Raw genomic sequence first — 19,871 nt, 5'->3', positions numbered from 1 at the left:
TAGTAAGGAAAACAAATTACAGATTGGGAGGATTATTAAGGAAGTGCTGTGATAGAAAAACGGGCCCCCATCATAAATCGGTGATCCGGAAAAGACCTCTCTGAAATAAGTCTTAGGTTGAGGTATAAAAAGAAGCATCGCGGGGCTGGAGAGGGAAGAAAAGGTGAGTGTGAAGAAAAAGGAGAGGCTCTGTTCCTGGCCAAGGGAAGAGGGGCGCCAGGTCGGAAAGGGAAGCGCTTTGCCTGTTGTGGGAATTAGCAGATCTGTATAGCTGTAGCATAGTGATGAGGGAAAGTCTTGCTTGAGGAGAAAGGAAGGGCCCATTTACGCGGTGCGTTTTGGCACCGGGAAAGCGTGATCTCAGCGTGATGAGACGCTATTAAAGCGTTTCAAACAAGGAAATTATCCGATACGTTGTGTAATGTCCTCTCAATCCTCTTTTCCCAAGCTAAATTGCACCCCCCCCCCCCCCAAAATGGTCGTCAAAGCAACCCACGGACTTGGAGTGATCAATTATGGTGGTCACTTGACCGCCTGCTGAGGAGGAGGCGCGTGGTGCCGCCCAGGCTGGGCGGGGCGGGAGGGGCTCCTTAAGGAGGGTGGCTCTGCCCTAGACGTGCTCTGCCCTAGTCACTCTCAGCTGCAGGTCCGGGCTTTGCTCCTCAGACCGGCCACGCTCCAGGTAGGCTCCTCCCCAGGTAAGCTACCCGCTCAGCGTTGTCGCCTTCAGCCGGCACGCCCAGCACTAGGGTGGTGCTAGGAGTCCAGCCCCTCCGAGTTGTCTCCGGCCGGTACGGTACTGCTGAAGACCGTGGGAGGGCCCGCCCGTCGCGCGTGCCCCACGCCCCGCCCAGCCTCGGTGCCGGCTCCCTGACACCTCCCCCGCTTCCTCCGCGCCGGCCGCGCCCGCACCGACGTCGCGCCCGCACGGCTTGGGGCGGAGAGGCGAGGCTTGGACGTCGGGCGAGTCCGGGCAGCGGAACTGACGCCAGCGGGCTTCCGGGGGCGGCCCCCGGGGAGGTCGGCGGCGGCGCCGCAGTCGTGGAGGGGCAGTGGGAGCGTAAGCGGCCGCGGGCGACGCAAGTTCCGCACGGGGTTCTCCTCTCCTCGATTCACGCTTCTCCTTCCTCTCGCCTAGTCGCACGCTGCCTCCCCACGGCGGCTCTTCCTGACGAGAGCTTTCGGAGTGCGGTAGCTGAGGAGAAGCCATCACCACCTCGCCTTGGGGCCGAACGAGGGTGCCTGTCGCGCCTCGTCGCCCCCTGCGCTGCCTGCTTGCCCCCAGTGGTGGGCGCCCTTCTCGCTCGAAGCACTCCCCCCAGCTCCATGAATGGAAATCGGCTCCGCAGGTGAGCGAGTCCGAGCTGCTGGCCTGGTGGGTAGGGGTGTCCCCAGAGCATCGTCGCTCCCTCCGCCCCTGCCCAGGTGCGAGAAGTGTGCGCGGGCCCCGCGGCTCTCCCTCGCCCCCCGCGCGGCCCCTCCCCCGCAGCCCCGCAGCCCCGCCGCAGTTCCCCGGGGCCACTGAGTAGGCGAAACTGCGGGGAGGGGGCACTGCTTAAAGGATTGAAGTTTGGGTATCTCCAGGCGGTATTACTCTTTTTTTTTTTTTTTTTTTTCTGGAGTCTAGAAGGGTTTGTCGTCTTTTTTTATTATTCCAATTGAAGGTGTAACGGCGTGCGCGTCCTTTAACCGGGTTGTGTGTCCCATGGAGGCGCTGGGCGGTCAGCTCTCTTACCTCTTAAGGTAGTTGTGAAGCTACATGGACATAACGGAGGAGTGTTGTTTGAAATAGGTATTACTACAGCGTCAAATGCAAGATGGCATTTCATCCATCCCCGATTTCTCTTCTGATATTTGCGGCCGCATGGTATGTAGTTACTGAGGATTTCGGAAATGTCATATCGGCCCAGATTACAGCTTACGTGAGGAGGTGGATCTTAAAATTGCTGACAATATATTTTTTTCTTTCCTCATTCCCTAGGAAAACGGATATTATATTCTTGGCAATTTAGAATTAAAAAAAAAATTCTTTTCTCTCCTTGGGAAAACTGCAGTCTTTAAGGAAAATTGCAACATGGGCAGTACTTACCTTGAAAAAAGAAAAAGCTTTCTTTATGGTTCTAAAGTAATTAATTGAGAGACATAAAGTAGGTGTTACATAACCGTTTGGTTTCCAAAGGGTAAGACTTAATATGTTAAATTTGAAAGTGTGCTTTATTCAGACAGTAACAAATTTGTAAGTTAATTTTCAAAATATTGGTGGGAGGGGGCGTCATGTTACTCATGGGACCGCAGGTCCCTGAAGTTCACATCTCATTTTGCCAGTTTGGGAAGTGCTTGAACATAAGAAAAACTTCAGTATAAGGAAACCAGGGACATAACGATAACAAAGGGTTTGTTATGATTAGGTTAAGAAGTATAATTGTCAATAGATGCAAACAGCACTTAGGATTTGTAGAGGTGGGATGAGGAGAGGGGCTTATTACAAGTTTCACTCTATGAAATTTTCTGTAATCGGTTTCTCCCATTTCTCTTCTGTAATCTTCATATTTTCTTAAAAAGGGAAGCTTTGTAGATTGTGAAGAGTTTTAGACTTTTGTTAATCATTGGTTTGTGTATTTCTGAAACTGTGTCCTGCCTTTTTAATTTTTTAATTTTCTACTGTACTGTTTAGTGAATATGATGATCTCGGGCTATAGATAACTTTTACATAACTGCCCTTTCGTCACGCCTGGAAAACAAAACATGAAAGTTAAACACTTTATTGATTGTCCTAATATTTTAAAAGATAGTTCAGTTTGTTTTTTTTTTTAAGTTCTTTTGTCCTTTGGGTTTTTCATACAAAATTATGCCTCAGGGTGTGGACAATATCTTAGAAAATATTTCTGAAGTCCAACCACCTAGCCAACTGGTCCAACTAGCCAGGTACAATTCAGTAAATGCTCCTATGAATTCTTGAGCTATAGATAAGTTTTACATCTTTTTGCATGTGTCATTGCTGAAATTTATACCCGTTAAATTGTCTTCACATCTGGGGAGGTAGAATTAGATAATGTCTATCTCATCTTAGATATCTTGAAACTCAAAAGTTCGTTCTTCAGGGATGCTTACACATGATTAACTGTAATAATGAAGTTAAAATATAGTCTGTCTCAAGGTTGTCATCATCAAAAACAAAATTTTCATTCCTCCTGAGACTTACATGTGATTGTTATGCTGCGTGTGAAATTGAAAGCACAGTTGGGCAAAATGTGCAACGAAGTTTTAAATCCAGAATTGGACAGGTATAGAGAGGGGTGCCTGGCTGGTTCAGTGGAGTGTGTGATTCTTGATCTCAAGAGTTGTGAGGGAGAGCCCCACCATGGGTGTGGAGATTACTTTAAAATCTTTAAAAGGAAAAATAAAAAAAAAAAGAATTAGACAAGTATGTATTTTGGTTTAAAATTTTTTAATACAGGTGAGCCTCGGTGGCTCAGTCAGTAGAGCATGTGACTCTTGATCTCTGGGTCGAGAGTTTGAGACCCACCTTGGGTGTAGAGATTACTTAAACAATTTTTTTTTGGACATAAATGCTCTTTGATAGTCTGTTGAGTCAATGTTGGATCTTTGTGCCAATTTTTTTCAAAGTTTTGTGTGTGTGTGTGTGTGTGTGTGTGTAGATTCTTAGGAATTATGACAGGATATTTTATTTTTTTATTATTTATTTATTTATTTATTTTAAACATTTATTTATTTTTGAGACAGAGAGAGACAGAGCATGAACTGGGGAGGGGCAGAGAGAGAGGGAGACACAGAATCCGAAGCAGGCTCCAGGCTCTGAGCCATCAGCCCAGAGTCCAGCGCGGGGCTCGAACTCATGGACCGCGAGATCGTGACCTGAGCCGAAGTCGAACGCTCAACCGACTGAGCCACCCAAGCGCCCCTATGACAGGATATTTTAAATGCTAGTTGTTAGGTAGATACATAGAAAACTTAAAATTTACATTGGAAGACTTAGGGTACAAATACTATATAATTGTTTCTCACTAAAAGTTAATATTTGTTCTTCCTTTTTGCACGTAATACTTAAAGCGACTTTTAAGGGTGTCCTGTACAACGTACTGATTTGATTTAGTACTATGTGAACTTTGATTTAACCCGAAAAGGTGGCACAGGTGGGTTTTTAGCTATAACAGTAGTTTTGCATTTTTTCCTAGAGGTGCTTCCGATGGAACACTGTTTTTTATGGTTTAGTTACATTTGGACTAAAAGTACACATTTTGTTTTTATTTACAAAGGTTTTTTTAAAAAAGTAATCTCTGTACACAACGTGGGGCTTGAATTTACAACCCCGAGATCCAGAGTCGTGTGCTCTACTGAGTCAGCCAAGCACCCCTAAAAGCATATGTTTTAATTCCAAATAAAGTGTGAATAGAAGCAGAAATGTACATTGAGATATGAGTTCTCATGAGTAGCAATTTTTAGGACATTAATACTCTAGTCTGTATTTTTAGGTAAAGTCAGACTACTGTTTAGGGTAGAAGGAAACGTACTTAGTTGCAATGGAAGAAAAACACTGTTACTTTAAATTAGTGATAGGCAAAGTGATTTGACATGTTTGGTAGTTGTTTTATACAAGGGGTGACTAGACCATATTAATGATACTCTTAAATTCATGTTTGGATCTGCATAGTAGTCTTAAGCCTCTACATTTCTTTAATAATAAAAATCTAGAAAAATCATTCAAGAACAAGTTCCAAAGGAACAGAAGTTGCATATATGGAAACTAGATTTGAATGAAATGAATTAAAGTTGTAGATTCAAATTAACTAAAATATATAATGCCATTAGGTTCTCAGTTTAGTATCTAAAATAATCTTTTTAAAATCACTTTGGGATGTAAGTTTTCTCACTTGTAGATTTTTGTCTTGAAGAAAAAAAAATGTCAAAATGCTGCTCTGTCTGGAGAATATGAATTTTGGAGGTAGAAAAGGTTTTTCTACTTGGTTGCTACTTAAATTTTAGCTTGTGCTGTTCTTGAGTGGCCATGATAATTTTTTCCCTAGTATTTGCTGCTCTTGACTGGCAGTGGGACTTACAAAAATATGCGTGATTATTTTGATTTGTTTTAGAATTTAATTTCTCTGATAGTGATAGAACACCCTGAGGGAATATTGAAAAGGAGGCAAGAAACAATTTTGTTCTTCTCAACAAAGATTTAAAGGAGAAAAAGAACATATAGGTAACTCTCAAATGTAATTTGATTAACATGATAAAGACCTTTAAAAATTATCCGTGATTCCATCACCCTGATCACTTTTTAAATTTCTAAGCCAGATTTCAAACTAGTAAATCTATTTTAAAAAAAATAAGGAATTACGTAATTGAGGAAAGTGGCTAGAATGAATGAAATGATTTCAAGATGCTACTCCCTTTTGCTCTTTTGGAGACTACTATGTACTAAATTGTCAACTTAGATTTAATTCATATTAATTTATATTTTCCAGTGGGAACATTGTATTTGTTTGGTTCTATAAGCCTGGCCTGAGAGCATGCAAAGAGGCCTGGGGCCCTGTAAAGGGATATTTCCTGGAAGAGTTCTCTGTTGTATATGGAAAAACTCTAGTTTAGAATAGAATTCTTGCTAAACTGACATAAACTATTGTATTCTAGTTGAATACTATGTTGCTTTGTATCACAAGCATCTTTTTCACATTGATTTTTATAGTCTTCAAATACTTGAGGGTCTATCTGAAAGATGAAGTAAGTAAATATTTTGTTAATCTAACAAAACATTTATGATACTTAAAACTAGTATCTAAAGTAATTTATAGGGGATTTTTGTTTTTGGTTTTTTTTAATAGATGAGGGAATAAGGTGAGTGATAGTTCTTTTTTTGGGAAAGAAAAACTAAAAATATAACTTAAGAATAGTATCCTTCCCAAACCTATTTAGTGTTCATTTGTTGGAATAAACAGTATTCACCAGACATTCCTACTTCTAATTCAGTTGTCTAGGATACCCAATAGACCCCCATTCTTGGCTCATTAACAAAACAGATGTGAGAAAGAATATTGTGTGGTTTTTCAACCATAATGGTAATGCTGTTAGGATACATGAACAGCCTTTCTGTATTTGGAGTTTCTGTAGTTTTCTGCCATTATCTGTGTTAATATTAACAACTTTCTTTGACTAATCATTGCTTTAAAAAAAAAAAAAAGACTATTGAGATTTAGCAAAACCATGTTAAACAGTGTTTTTTCTTAATGTGGGTTTTTTGTGATTTGGTTAAAATAAATTATTTTATGAAATACATTATTATGAAATAATAGTGAAATAACTTATAAGAATTCTTTGTTTTGTATCATCCAGTTTTTTCTACATTATAAAACTACATTATTTCTAAATTGTCAAGTTTTTGAGAAATGAGAAGGTATCTACAGAATATAAACATGAGATATTTTTGTATTTTTCATTTGTGGAAGGAATTTTGCAAGAAAATATTCTCAATTGTAGATTTATATAATACTATTTTTGAATCATTACCAATACTTGATATTTTAACTGAAGTTCATTAGTGTGTCTCAGAATTAAAAAAAAAAAAAGGTTAAAAAATAGATTGCAAAATGGGTTAATACCTTAGCAATGAAGTTTTTTTTTTTTTTTTTACTTTTTGAACAAGAAAGTTCTGCCTTCTAAATTAGGACTTGATCTATCTGTATATTTAACATAAACATGGCATTACTCTAAAATTACTCAAAAATTTTTTATGTAATTTTTTTTTTTTTTTTTTTTTTTTTTTTTAAGAAAGAGACAGAGTGCTAGCCCGGTAGGGGCAGAGCGAGAGGGAGACACAGAACCAGCCAGGCTCCAGGCTCTGAGCTGTCAGCACAGGGCCTGATGTGAGGCTCAAACTCACCAACCATGAGATCATGACCTGAGCCACCCAGGTGCCCCAAAAATTTTCTAAAATTTTTGCTTGGGTACTCAAAAAGTTTTTCAAAAGCTACCCAGCCTTTAATTCTGAAATAAATCTCGATACATTTTCATAGGGCAGGACCTACTTGGGCCATGTCCTCCCTTGTTTTCAGGAGGCACAATGCCTTTTTAAAAATAGTTCCCCAGTACTGCCATCTGAGAAATTTTACCCTCAGCAGGCTGAATCTTCTACAAGTGATTATTAAGCTATAGTGAATATAATAAATGTAATATGGTAATAAGTGCACTGTTTGTATAAGTTCATCGAATGAATAGGTAGAATTAGTATGTGGGAGGTTACTAAAATCTCTTGCTAATGTTTACTGCTTAGCCTTGTGGGTATATGTAGTAAACAGTCATTTTATTATGTCAAATTTTGAGGCCAACACAATATATTTATTTTTCCAGAACAAAAATCGAATGTTTTCCTGACTATAAAATAAAATATTATTTTATTTATTTTTTAAATGTTTATTTTTGAAAGCACACACACAAGTGGGGAGAACATAGAGAAAGGGGGACAGAGGATCCAAAGTGGGATCCATCCTGACAACAGAGAGCCTGATGTGGGGCTTGAACTCCAGAACTGTGAGATCATGACCTGAGCCAAAGTCGGATGCTTAACTGACTGAGCCACCCAGGCACCCCATATATTTTCAAATCTAGTAGGCAATATATGTATTTGTTAAATAAATGTGCTTCACTGGAAGTATAATTTGTTGTGTTGACAGAATTGTTTCTTCATTAATTTACATTAAAATATTTTTTGGATACTTAAACTTGATTTTATAATAACAGTAGTTTGTTACATTGCTTATTCATGAAACAATTTTGGTCTTTTGCCAGTTTGTATAAATAACACCCAGCAAAATAATGGAAAACAATTTGGGTGTGTGATATAGTGCACAAAGCATGGGTTTTGGAGACAAATCCTGGCTCTTAAATTAACTGACTTGATAATGATGTGTCATTGTAGATTCAGTGATTGTAACAGATGTACCACTCTGGTGTGGGGTGTTAATAGTGAGTGAGGCAGGCTAAGTCTATTTAAAAGAATTAACTGACTTTGGGCGTGCATTTAATCTTCCTTAACCTTAATTTCCTTGTCTGTACAATGGGTGGTAAAAAAGTATGCAAGGGAAATGGTACTTCTCTTCCTATTTTTTAAGACCTTTTATTATAGAGAATTAAGGGTGTATACAAATAGGCAGAATTACATAATAAGCTACTATGTACCCATCATTTAAACCCAATAATCCTCATCCACATCCAGTTGTGTCCCTATTTCCCATGACCTTGTACTTTTTTGAAGCATATTCTAGTCATAATGCTATTTCATAAATGTCTACTAAGTGCTTATAAAAAATACAGAGTCTTGGGGCACCTGGGTGGCGCCGTCGGTTAAGCGTCCGACTTCAGCCAGGTCACGATCTCGCGGTCCGTGAGTTCGAGCCCCGCGTCAGGCTCTGGGCTGACGGCTCAGACCCTGGAGCCTGTTTCCGATTCTGTGTCTCCCTCTCTCTCTGCCCCTCCCCCATTCATGCTCTGTCTCTCTCTGTCCCAAAAATAAATAAAAAACATTGAAAAAAAAATTAAAAAAAAAAAATACAGAGTCTTGGGGCACCTGGGTGGCGCAGTCGGTTAAGCGTCTGACTTCAGCCAGGTCACGATCTCGTGGTCCGTGAGTTCGAGCCCCGCGTCAGGCTCTGGGCTGATGGCTCGGAGCCTGGAGCCTGTTTCCGATTCTGTGTCTCCCTCTCTCTCTGCCCCTCTCCCGCCCGTTCATGCTCTGTCTCTCTCTGTCCCAAAAATAAATAAAAAACATTAAAAAAAAATTAAAAAAAATACAGAGTCTTTAAGTAAACCATAGTACCATTCTCATTGCAAAATAATAATAATATTCCTTTATATCAAATATCTGGTCAGTGTTCAATTTCTACTTGTCTCATATATTATACTTTTGTTTCTAGTTTGGTTTATTTTTTCATTTTTGAATTCAGATCCAATAAGTTTCACACATTGTGATTGATATGTCTTTTAAAAATACCAGTATAATTAATGTACAGTGTTATATGAATTTCATGTGTACAACATAGTAATTCAATTCTGTGTGTTAGTACTCATAAGTATGCTCTTAATTCCTGTCACCTATTTCACCCATCCCCCCCCCCCCTTTGGTAACCACCAGTTTGTTCTCTTTATTTATATTTAAGAGTCTGTTGTGGGGGCACGTGGGTGGTTCAGTCGATTGAGCCTCCGACTTGGTGTCCAACTTTGGCTCAGGTCATGATCTCATTGGTTCATGAGTTCAAGGACCATATCAGGCTCTGCACTGACAGTGCAGAGTCTGCTTGGGATTCTCTCCTTCTCTCTGCTCCTTCCCCACTTGTGCTCTTTCTCTCTCTTTCTCTCTCTCAAAGTAAATAAACTTTTGAAAAATTAAAAAGGAGCATTTGGGTGCCTTAGTCAGTTAAGTGTCCAACTTCAGCTCACATTGTGATCCCATGGTCTAAGTTCAAGCCCCACGTTGGGCTCTATGCCAACAGCTCAGATCTGGAGCCTCTTTTGGATTCTGTGTCTTCCTCTTTCTCTGCCCCACTCCCCTTGCGCTCTGTCTCTCTCTCCCTCTCTCTCTGTCAAAAAATAAACATTAAAAAACCAAAAATAGACATTAAAAAAAAAAGAAAAAAGCATTGGGGCGCCAGGGTGGCTCAGTCAGGTAAGTGTCCGACTCTTGATTTCAGCTCAGGTCATGATCTCATGGTTGTGAGATTGAGCCTGACGTCAAGCTCTGTGCTGAGTGTGGAGCCTGCTTGGGATTCTGTCTCTCACCATCTCTCTCTGCCCTTCACACGCACATGCTATCACTCTCTCAAAATAAACATTAAGGGTTGGCTTTAGCTCAAGCGGTTACTTCACCTGTGGTTATCAAAATAAACTTTAAAAGAAATTAAAAAAACTAAAAAACATATTTTTAAGGTTTGGTTTTTTTGTCTCTTTTTTGTTTTGTTTCTTCAATTCCACATATGTGTGAAATCATAAGGTATTTGTCTTTCTCTTTCACTTAGTATTATACCTTCTAGGTTCATCTATGTTGTTGCAAGTGACAAGATTTCATTCTTTTATGTGGCTGAGTAATATTCCATTGTATATATACTACCTTTTTTATCCATTCATGATTGGTATGTCTTTTAAGTGTCTTTTAATCTGTAAGTGTTCTATAATTCTTCCCTATTCAGTTTATGGATTGTTTGTCCTTTTAGAGTTTCTCACAGTCTGGATTTTGTTGGTTCCATCTTCATGATGTAATTTAACATGTTTCTTTGTTATTTTTAATTTTTTTTCATGTTTGTTTATTTTAGGAGAGAGAGTTTGAGCATGCCAGTGGGGTAGGGGCAGAGGGGCGGGGGGGAGAGAATCACAAACAGGCTATGCTGTTAGCATGGAGCCCAACAGAGGGCCTGATCTCATGAACCTAAAGATCATGACCTGAACAAAAATCAAGAGTTGGTCACTTAACCATCCGAGCCACCCAGGCTCCCCTAACATGTTCCTTTGAATTTACTGTAAACTACTAGGACCTAAAGTCTTGATTATATTCGGGTATTCGGGCCATTCCTTTTGAAGTTACTCCAGTCAAGGTTTTGTCCCTACCACTCTGTTGAAATTGCTCTTAACAAGGTCAACAGAGTTTGCTAAACCTAATAATCAATTCCCAAATCTTCGTTTTATTTGGCTTTATTTGATTATAAGTTGCTTCCTTTTTGAAATCCTCTTTTTCCCACTTTCTCCAAGTCCTCAACCTTACTGGATATCACTTTTCTGTCTCCTTTGCTATGCCCTCTTCATTTCCCTAATCTCTAAACATTGGGAGTATCCCAGGGTTTAGAGTTCTTCTGTATCCCACCACAGAATGGGTAATCACTAATCCAGTGGTTTCAAATACTGCTAATATGCTAAGGACTCTCACGTTTATGTTTCTAGCTGGACCTCTTCCTTGAACTTTATACCTATCTAACTGCCTATTAGACACCTAGTTGTATAGACCTCTCAAATTTAGCATGTCCTAAAAATCCTCTTGATTTCCTCTCCAAACTTGCTCCCATCACTTTTTCCTAATTCAGTAAATGACATTTGCATTCATTCAGTTGCTTAGACCAAAAAACAAAACAAAACCCTTGAGAGCTCTTTTCTCTCATACCACACACCTACTCCATTAGCAGTTCCCATCAGGTCTACCTTGTAAGTATTTTCCACATCAGCATCTTTCCCCCAACTGCTACTTCCCCAGCCCTAGCCAACATTATCCTTTGTCAACTAGCCTACTAACTGGTCTCGCTGCTTGTACCTTTACAGGCAGTTTTTAATAAAGCAGCCTGAGCGATCGTTTAAAAAAAAAATTAAATCAGATCATAATGCTTCTTGAACCAGAACCCTTGTTGGTTTCTCATGTCTCACAATACAATCCAAAGACCTCATGATGGTTTATGAATCCTGTATGATCTGATCTCCCATTATCTCTCTGACCTCCTCTCTTACTCTCTTCTTGCTCACTGTGCTCCAGGCATAGTGGTCTCTTTGCTTTTCTTCACCAAGCAAGCTTCTGCTTTTTCCTTTATATTTGATTTTTCCTCAACCTGAAATGTTCTTCCAGATGTCCATGGACATGAGAAAACGTGACTTGTTTTCTCACTTCCTCTGTTTTCTGATTACTTGTCACCCTTTCAAAGAGGCCTTTGACAAACCTGTCTAAAATGGTTAACTACCTATTTGCTTTCAACCCCTCCTTCTATCCCCTTAACATATTTTATTTTTCTTTGTAGCACTTACTACTACCTGATTTGCAAAAAAGAAATGCAGTGTAATCTGCTCCCCCCAACCCTCCCATAAAAGCTTCATGAAGACCAGGTCTTTATTAATATTATGAAAATTATTGTTCACCTGAGCCTGAACAATGCTTGATAGTTGGAGGCAATAAATATTTGTTGAGCAAATTAATGAGTTGATGAATGATAGACTTTCACCAGATGTTAGTTTTTAGTGTAGTATAATGATTAAAAATGCAGTCTCTAAATCAGACTATTTACAAATCCTGACTTTATCACTTTATAAGTGTGAATATGTTTTTTAATCTCCCTGTGCTTCAGTTTCTTCATAATAATAGTACTTGCCTCAAAATTATATTATGAGAGATCACAATGCATTTCAAATATTAATAACACAGATTAGCTATTGTTGTTAATGTTAACTTTAAATATTAAGGTGGAATATCCCCCCCACAATATATTAGGAACTAGTTAAAGCAGATAACTGACTTATTATTTAATCTGTGTATCTATAAAAACTTGAATATGGGGTGCTTGGGTGGCTCAGTCAGTTAAGTGTCTGGTTTCAGCTCAGGTCATGATCTTGGGTTCAAGCCCTGTGTCGGGCTCTGTGCTGACAGCTCAGAGCCTGGAGCCTGCTTCATATTGTGTGTCTTCCTCTCTGCCCCATCCCCCGCTCACACTCTGTCTTTCTGTTCCTCAAAAATAAAAACATTAAAAAATAACTTGAACATAATGTTCAATAAATACTTAAAGTAGATATGACTTTTTATGTTTTTTATTATAAAGTTTTATTTATTTAAGTAATCTCTACACCCAGCATGGGGCTCAAACTCACAACCCTGACATCAAGAATCACGTGCTCCTCTGAGCCAGCCAGGCACTGCTTTGTTTTTTATTTTTATTTTTTTAATTTATTTATTTAAAAAAAATTTTTTTTTTCAACGTTTTTTATTTATTTTTGGGACAGAGAGAGACAGAGCATGAACGGGGAAGGGGCAGAGAGAGAGGGAGACACAGAATCGGAAACAGGCTCCAGGCTCCGAGCCATCAACCCAGAGCCTGACGCGGGGCTCGAACTCACGGACCGCGAGATCGTGACCTGGCTGAAGTCGGACGCTTAACCGACTGCGCCACCCAGGCGCCCCTGTTTTTTATTTTTAAAAAAAAATTTAAAAAAAATTTTTTTTTTTTTAATGTTTTTTATTTATTTTTTGGACAGAGAGAGACAGAGCATGAACGGGCGGGAGAGGGGCAGAGAGAGAGGGAGACACAGAATCGGAAACAGGCTCCAGGCTTCGAGCCATCGGCCCAGAGCCCGACGCGGGGCTCGAACTCACGGACCGCGAGATCGTGACCTGGCTGAAGTCGGACGCTTAACCGACTGCGCCACCCAGGCGCCCCTTATTTTTAAAAAAAATTTTTAATGTTTATTTATTTTAGAGAGAAAGAGAGAGACAGCATGCCCAGGGAGGGGCAGAGAGAGAGAGAGGAAGACACAGAATCCAAAGCAGTCTCCAGGCTCCGAGCTGTCTGCACAGAGCCTGATGTAGGGCTCGAACTCACAAACTGTGAGATGTCTCAAGCCGAAGTTGGATGCTTAACTGACTGAGCCACCCAGGCGCTTCTGTTTTTGATTTTTTTAAAGATTATCTGGGTGGGGGGTACCGGCCTGGCTCAGTCAGTAGAGCATGTGTTTTTATTTCAGGATCGTGAGTTGAAGCCCCACGTTGGGCATAGAGCCTACTTTAAAAAAAATTAAAAAGGAATTATCTGAGCCACCTATGTGGCTCAGTGGGTTAAGCATCCAACTTCTGCTCAGGTCATGATCTCACGGTTGGTGGGTTCAAGCCCTGTGTCAGGCTCTGTGCTGACAGCAGTTTGGAGCCTGCTTCAGATTCTGTGTCTCCCTCTCTCTTTGCCCCTCCCCCACTTGTTCTCTCTCTCTCTCTCTCTCTCTCTCTCTCTCTCTCTGCCTGTCTCTCTCTCTCTCTCTGCCTGTCTCTCTCTCTGTCTCTCACAAAAATCAATAAACATTAAAAAAATTAAAAAAGAAAAGGAATTATCTATAGGAGCAGTGAGATTAATGAGAATTGGGGATATAGAACAGCAAAATATTATTTTTAAGCCAATCTTGATAGTAACCGCATGTAAATAAAATAGCAGAAAAAAAAATTTTAACACATAAAAGGTATTTTGAAAACGTAATGCCTAATTCTAGAGAGGGTAAGAGAGAGAGAGCTGGTGATAATGATGTGTTCCCATGACAGTTTGGCAGTAAATATCAGGAGTCAGAAAAACAGTTCTCTTCCTACCCTTTGGTTTTGTAAGTCTACTTCTGAAATTGATATGAAGGGGCAAAATTTCTATATACCTGTTTCCCTCTGTACTTCCCCGCCCCCCCCCCCAAATAGTAGGTGCTTAATACAGGATGGTGCACTTAGTATATTGTGTGACATGTGGTACATGCCTGTTAATATTTGTTGAAAAGCTATAGTTTTTTTTATGACTTAGTGCCAAGCACATCTACAATGTATAGTTTTATCTCATTTTTTAAAGCATTTATTTTTGAGAGAGAGAGAGAACGAGCCGGGGGAGGAGTGGAGAGAGGGGGACAGAGAATCCCAAGTAGGCTCCGTTCTGACAGCAGAGAGCCCTATGCAGGGCTCAAATTCACGTACCACGAGATCATGCTAAATAAGGATTTACCAGAAAGAAATTAAGGAAGCAATATCATCTACAATTAAATCAAAAAGAATAGAATGCTTAGGACTAAATTTAACCAAGGAGATGAAAGACCTGTATACTGAAAATTGTAAAACATTGATAAAAGACATCGAAGAAAACACAAATAAATGGAAAATGCTCTTGGATTGGAAAAATTAACATTGTAAAAAGGCCCATACTACCTAAAGCAGTCTACAGGTTCAGTGCAATGCCTATCAAAATTCCAATGGCATTTTCCACAGAAGTAGAGCAAACAATGCTAAAATTTGTATCAAACCACAAACCACAAAAGACCACAAATAGCTAAAGCAGTCTTGAGAAAGAACAAAACTGGATGCATCATGTTCCCTGATTTCACATTATATTACAAAGCTGTAGTAATCAAAACAGTATGATATTGGCACAAAAAGAGATACATAAGTCAATGGAATAGACTAGGGAATTCTGGAATAAACCCACACATATATGGTCAATTAATATTCGACAAAGGAACCAAGAACATGCAGTGGGGAAAGGACAGTCTGTCTCTTCAATAAATGGTATTAAGAAAACTGGACAGCCACATACAAAAGAATGAATTTGTATCCCTGTCTTTTTTTTTTTTTTTTTCCTAATGTTTGTTTATTTTTGAGAGAGAGAGTGGACAGAGCATGAGCAGGGGTGGGCCAGAGAGAGAGGGAGACACAGAATACGAAACAGACTCCAGGTTCTGAGCTGTCAGCACAGAGCCCAACGTGGGGCTCAAACCACGAACCTTGAGAACATGACCTGAGCCAAAGTCAGATGCTTAACCAACTGAGCCACCCAGGCACCCCGAAATTGTATCCCTATCTTATGGCATACACAAAAATTAATTCAAAATGGATTAAAGACTTGAACGTAAGACCTGAAACCATAAAACTCCTTGAAGAATACATAGGTAGTAAACTTGACATCAGTCTTGGAGGTGATTTTTTAAATTTTCATTTGCATGGAATATATTTTTTCAACCTTTCACTTAAAATCTTTGTGTGTCCTCACATCTGAAGTGAGTCTCTGGTAGGCAGCATGTAGATGGGTCTTTTTTTTTTTTTTTTTTTAATCCATTCAGCCTCCACTGTATGTCTTAGTCCATTTACAGTTAAAGTAATTATTGATAGGTATGTACTTAATTGCTCTTTTGCTAATTGTTTTCAGGCTGTTTTGTAGTTCTTCCCTTCCTTTCTTCTCTGCTCTTGTCCTTTGTGCTTTGATGATTTTCTTTAATGGGTGCTTAGATTACTTTCTTTTTATCTTCTGTGTATCTACTGTAGGGTTTTGCTTTGTGGTTACCACAAGGCTTCATGACTTTTTCTTTTTTTTTTAAGCACCAGCAGTGCATTCCCTTCGTAGGTACTTAGCAGGCTTTAAAAAACTTGTGTAGAGCCCCTGACTTGGTTGGGTGTGCGACTCTCCATCTTGGGGTGTGGGTTCAAGCCCCACATTGGGTGTAGAGATTACTTAAAAAAAATCTTAGGGGTACCTGGGTGGCTCAGTGGGTTAATCGTCGACTCCAGTTAGGTCATGATCTTGCCTTTTGTGAGTTCAAGCCCCACGTTCGGCTTTATGCTGACAGCTCAGAACCTGGAGCCTGCTTCAGATTCTGTGTCTCCCTCTCTGCCCCACCCCTGCAAATACTCTGTCTCTCTGTCTCTCTCAAAAAGAAACAAATATTAAAAAAAATTTTTTTTTTAATCTTGTATGTGTGATGTCTGGTATTCTACCAATTGCATTGTAGTGTAATTTGAAACTTCTTTACACATTGTCTTGCTTTAAAAAAAAAGGCTGTTTTGGGGCATCTGGGTGGCTCCGTTGTGCATCATGATCTCGTGGTTTGTGAGTTCGGCCCCGTATTGGGCTCTGTGCTGACAGCTCAGAGCCTGGAGCCTGCTTCGGATTCTGTTGTCTCCCTCTCTCTCTGCCCCTCCCCCGCTTGTGCTCTCTCTCTGTCTCTCAAAAATGAATAAATGTAAAAAAAATGTTTTTTTAAAAAAGGCTGTATTGAGTTTGGGGGACTTATTGTAAACGTTTGCTGTATAAAAATAATTTGAAAAAATTGTATCGGAGGATGTTTAAGCATATTCTAAGAAGTTTAGTGCTCCTGGGTGGCTCAGTCAGTTAAGCTTCCAACTTTTGATTTTGTCTCTGGTTATGATCTCCTAGTTAGTATGATCCAGTTCCGCGTCAGGCTCTGTGCTGACAGCATGGAGCCTGCTTGGAATTCTCACTGTCCCACTCTCTGTCCCTCCCCCACTTGCATGCATGTGCTCGCTCTCTCTCAAAATAAATGTTTAAAAATAAATAAAAATAAAAACGAGGAGGTATTTTATAGGAAAAAAATTCAGTTCTGTGGTGTATGCCTGTAATTACCGGGCCAAAATGGAAGAGAAATGGAAACCTAGAAAAGTAATGACCTTAAAAGCCACTTTTTCCCTGAGGGCATTTGCTGGTTTTGGAAACATTAAGTTTTGATGCCTTGAAGGTGTGGAGTGAACAGAAATTAAAGTCCAGAGTCTGCATATGAGAGTATACAGGAGACTTCTATGCCATAAGCTGAGACCCTCAAATGCTATGCTCAGGGTGAGAATAATCTTGAAGTGGACAACCCTTACTGGAAGCCTAAATTGTAAACTTGAATTTATTTTAAGTTGTACTGGACAGGTAGTATTCCCAGGTACCTGACAGAAACAAATGCAGACCTTTTCTTGAGGAATATATTTTTATCCTAGTTCTCAAATTATTTGTGCAAACTACTTTTCGAGTACAAGGCCCATCTAGATATACATGCTAACAAGATACCATGAGCAAGAAAGACAATAATGAAAACAAAATCATAGACTTCAGATATTGAAGCTATTGGTTGCAAATTATAAAGCAAATATTTATAAACAACTATATTTACAGGGCTATTACTACAGCCTGTTACTACAACTGGGTTGGCTGTAGAATCCATGCGTGCAGGCTACTGAAGGCAAATTTTAGAGGTGTTTGAAAAAGATAAAAATAAAAAATGAATAAAGAAATAACAGAAGAAACCCTTCTGCAATACTGATCTCAACTGAAAACTGAACATATATTATGTTCCAAGCAAATCTAACAGAAAGAGAACCACATGAGGACATATTTATGGATTTTCAAGTCTCAGATATAAAGAACGCATACAGAAAAAGAAATCCATAATAGCAAATTTTAGATGAAAATTTAGATGGAAATTTGAAGATCAAATTGTTAAATATATAGGTTCAATTTAGGTTGTTTGTATATGAAGGTAACAGACATTCTTTAAATGTGCAAGGGCTTGGGAAATCTACTGCCCTCCCCATGCCTTTTTGTGTAACATTACTTAATGACAACATTAGAATAACAAGACAAATTTGAAACCTCAAGAAGGGAGACTATTGGAGTTGTAAAGGATGGGTAGTAATCAAAGAAACCATATAAATTTATATATTTATATTTACTATTTTTAAAATTAATTTTTATTTTAGAGAAAGAGCATGCAAGTGGGGGAGAGGGGCAGAGAAAGAATCTTAAGCAGGCTCCATGCTCAGTGCAGAGTCTGACATTGCTCGGTGTCATGACCTGAGCTGAAATCGAGTCAGACACTCAACTGACTTAGCCACCTAGGCCCTTCCATCCATCCATCCTTCTTCCTTCCATTCTTTCTTTGTTTCTTTTGTCTCTTTTCTTTCTTTCTTTCTTTCTTTCTTTCTTTCTTTCTTTCTTTCTTTCTTTCTTTCTTTCTTTCTTTCTTTCTTCTCTTTTGACACTTTTCTTTTTAATATTTTATTTTTAAGTAATCTCCACACCCAATGTAGGGTTCAAATCACAACCCTGAGATCAAAAGTTGCATGCTCTACTGACTGAGCCAGCCAGGTGCCCTGCTATTGTATGTTTTCTAATTTGATCCTGACAAGATTCAAAAGAAAGAGGCAGATCAGGTATTATTCTCATTTTATAGATCAGAAAATAGAAGTTTCAGGGCTACTAATATTTGACAAAGATCAAGTGGTTAGATAAATGGCAGAACCACAACTATGACCTGGTCTAGAATTACTCAGTGTTAGCTATGATGTTATCAGTATTATCTAGGATAACAGGAAAGGTAATATCCTCATAAGAGGTTTTACCAAAAAAAAAACAAACCTGATATAGGCAGCACTTCAGTGTACTTTCATCCAATGAAAAAAAGTTAATTAACCCAACTTTTAATTCCTGATATAAACTTGATTTTTGTGTGAAGCATTATCCCTTTGATATATTGCTAGATATATATATTGCTCTTTGTTAAATTTTTATGATTTTTGCATGTATATTCATGAATGATACTGTTCTGTGATTTTATTTATTTTTCATAATGTTCTTGTAAGGTTTTACTATCAGGGTTTTTCTGGGATCATAAGTTGAATTGGGAAATATTTACTTTTTTCCTGATCTTTGAAAGAGTTTGTATAAGGTCAGTATTATTTTTTCCTTTAATTTTTGCTGTAATTCTCTAGTGGAACCATCTGGATTTGGAATCTCTTAGTGTATGTGTGGGAATATATATATTTTTTAAAGATTTTATTTTTAAGTAATCTCTACATCCATTGTGGGGCTCAAACTCATGCCCCTGAGATCAAATGTTGCATGCTGTACCAACTGAGCCAACCAGGTGCCCTCTAGAATTATTTTTAATTGTGGATTTCATTTTTTCAAATAATTACAGGACTTTTCAGATATTTTAAATGTAAGTTCATTCAGGTAACAGTTATTAATTAACTGAATTTATTGTTTGAATTTCATTTAACAAAGTTACAACATTTTGAGCTTTAAAATCTTTTTTTTTTTAATTTTTTTTTCAACGTTTTTTATTTATTTTTGAGACAGAGAGAGACAGAGCATGAACGGGGGAGGGGCAGAGAGAGAGGGAGACACAGAAGCGGAAACAGGCTCCAGGCTCCGAGCCATCAGCCCAGAGCCTGACGCGGGGCTCGAACTCACGGACCGCGAGATCGTGACCTGGCTGAAGTCGGACGCTTAACCGACTGCGCCACCGAGGCGCCCCTAAAATCTTAATGCTAGATATCACTTAAGGCGTTTTTTAAACTTTGATAAAGTATACGTAACATTAAATTTACCATCTTAGCAACTTTTTAGCATACAGGTCAGTACTATTTAAGTATATTCACATTGTGTGCAACAAATCTCCAGAACTCTTTTCATCTTGCAGAATTGCAGCTATACCCACCAAGCAACAATTCCCTACCCTCCCTTTACCCCAGCCCCTGGCAACCACCCTTGTATTTTTTGTCTCTGAATTTGGCCACAGTAGATATTAAATAAGTGGCATCATACAGTGTC

The 19,871-nt window shown here is 39.2% G+C and overlaps 1 protein-coding gene across 2 annotated transcripts in view; it reads left to right on the top strand.

Annotated features, from left to right (window-relative positions):
* Positions 1 to 1,032: 1,032 nt before the first annotated feature.
* LOC131505037 (protein argonaute-3) overlaps positions 1,033 to 19,871 on the top strand; it is a 118,659-nt gene continuing 99,820 nt past the window's right edge. The window contains exon 1 of one of the 2 annotated variants that reach the window (XM_058718088.1): positions 1,033 to 1,349. In XM_058718088.1, the coding sequence (XP_058574071.1) occupies positions 1,331 to 1,349 (19 nt within the window). In that variant the 5' untranslated portion in view covers positions 1,033 to 1,330. The remainder of the gene's footprint in view (positions 1,350 to 19,871) is intronic. The other variant, XM_058718087.1, reaches the window with a different exon arrangement.

Source organism: Neofelis nebulosa, chromosome 2, assembly GCF_028018385.1.
Source record: "Neofelis nebulosa isolate mNeoNeb1 chromosome 2, mNeoNeb1.pri, whole genome shotgun sequence".
Taxonomy (NCBI): domain Eukaryota; kingdom Metazoa; phylum Chordata; class Mammalia; order Carnivora; family Felidae; genus Neofelis; species Neofelis nebulosa.
This window is presented reverse-complemented; position numbering and strand designations above follow the sequence as displayed.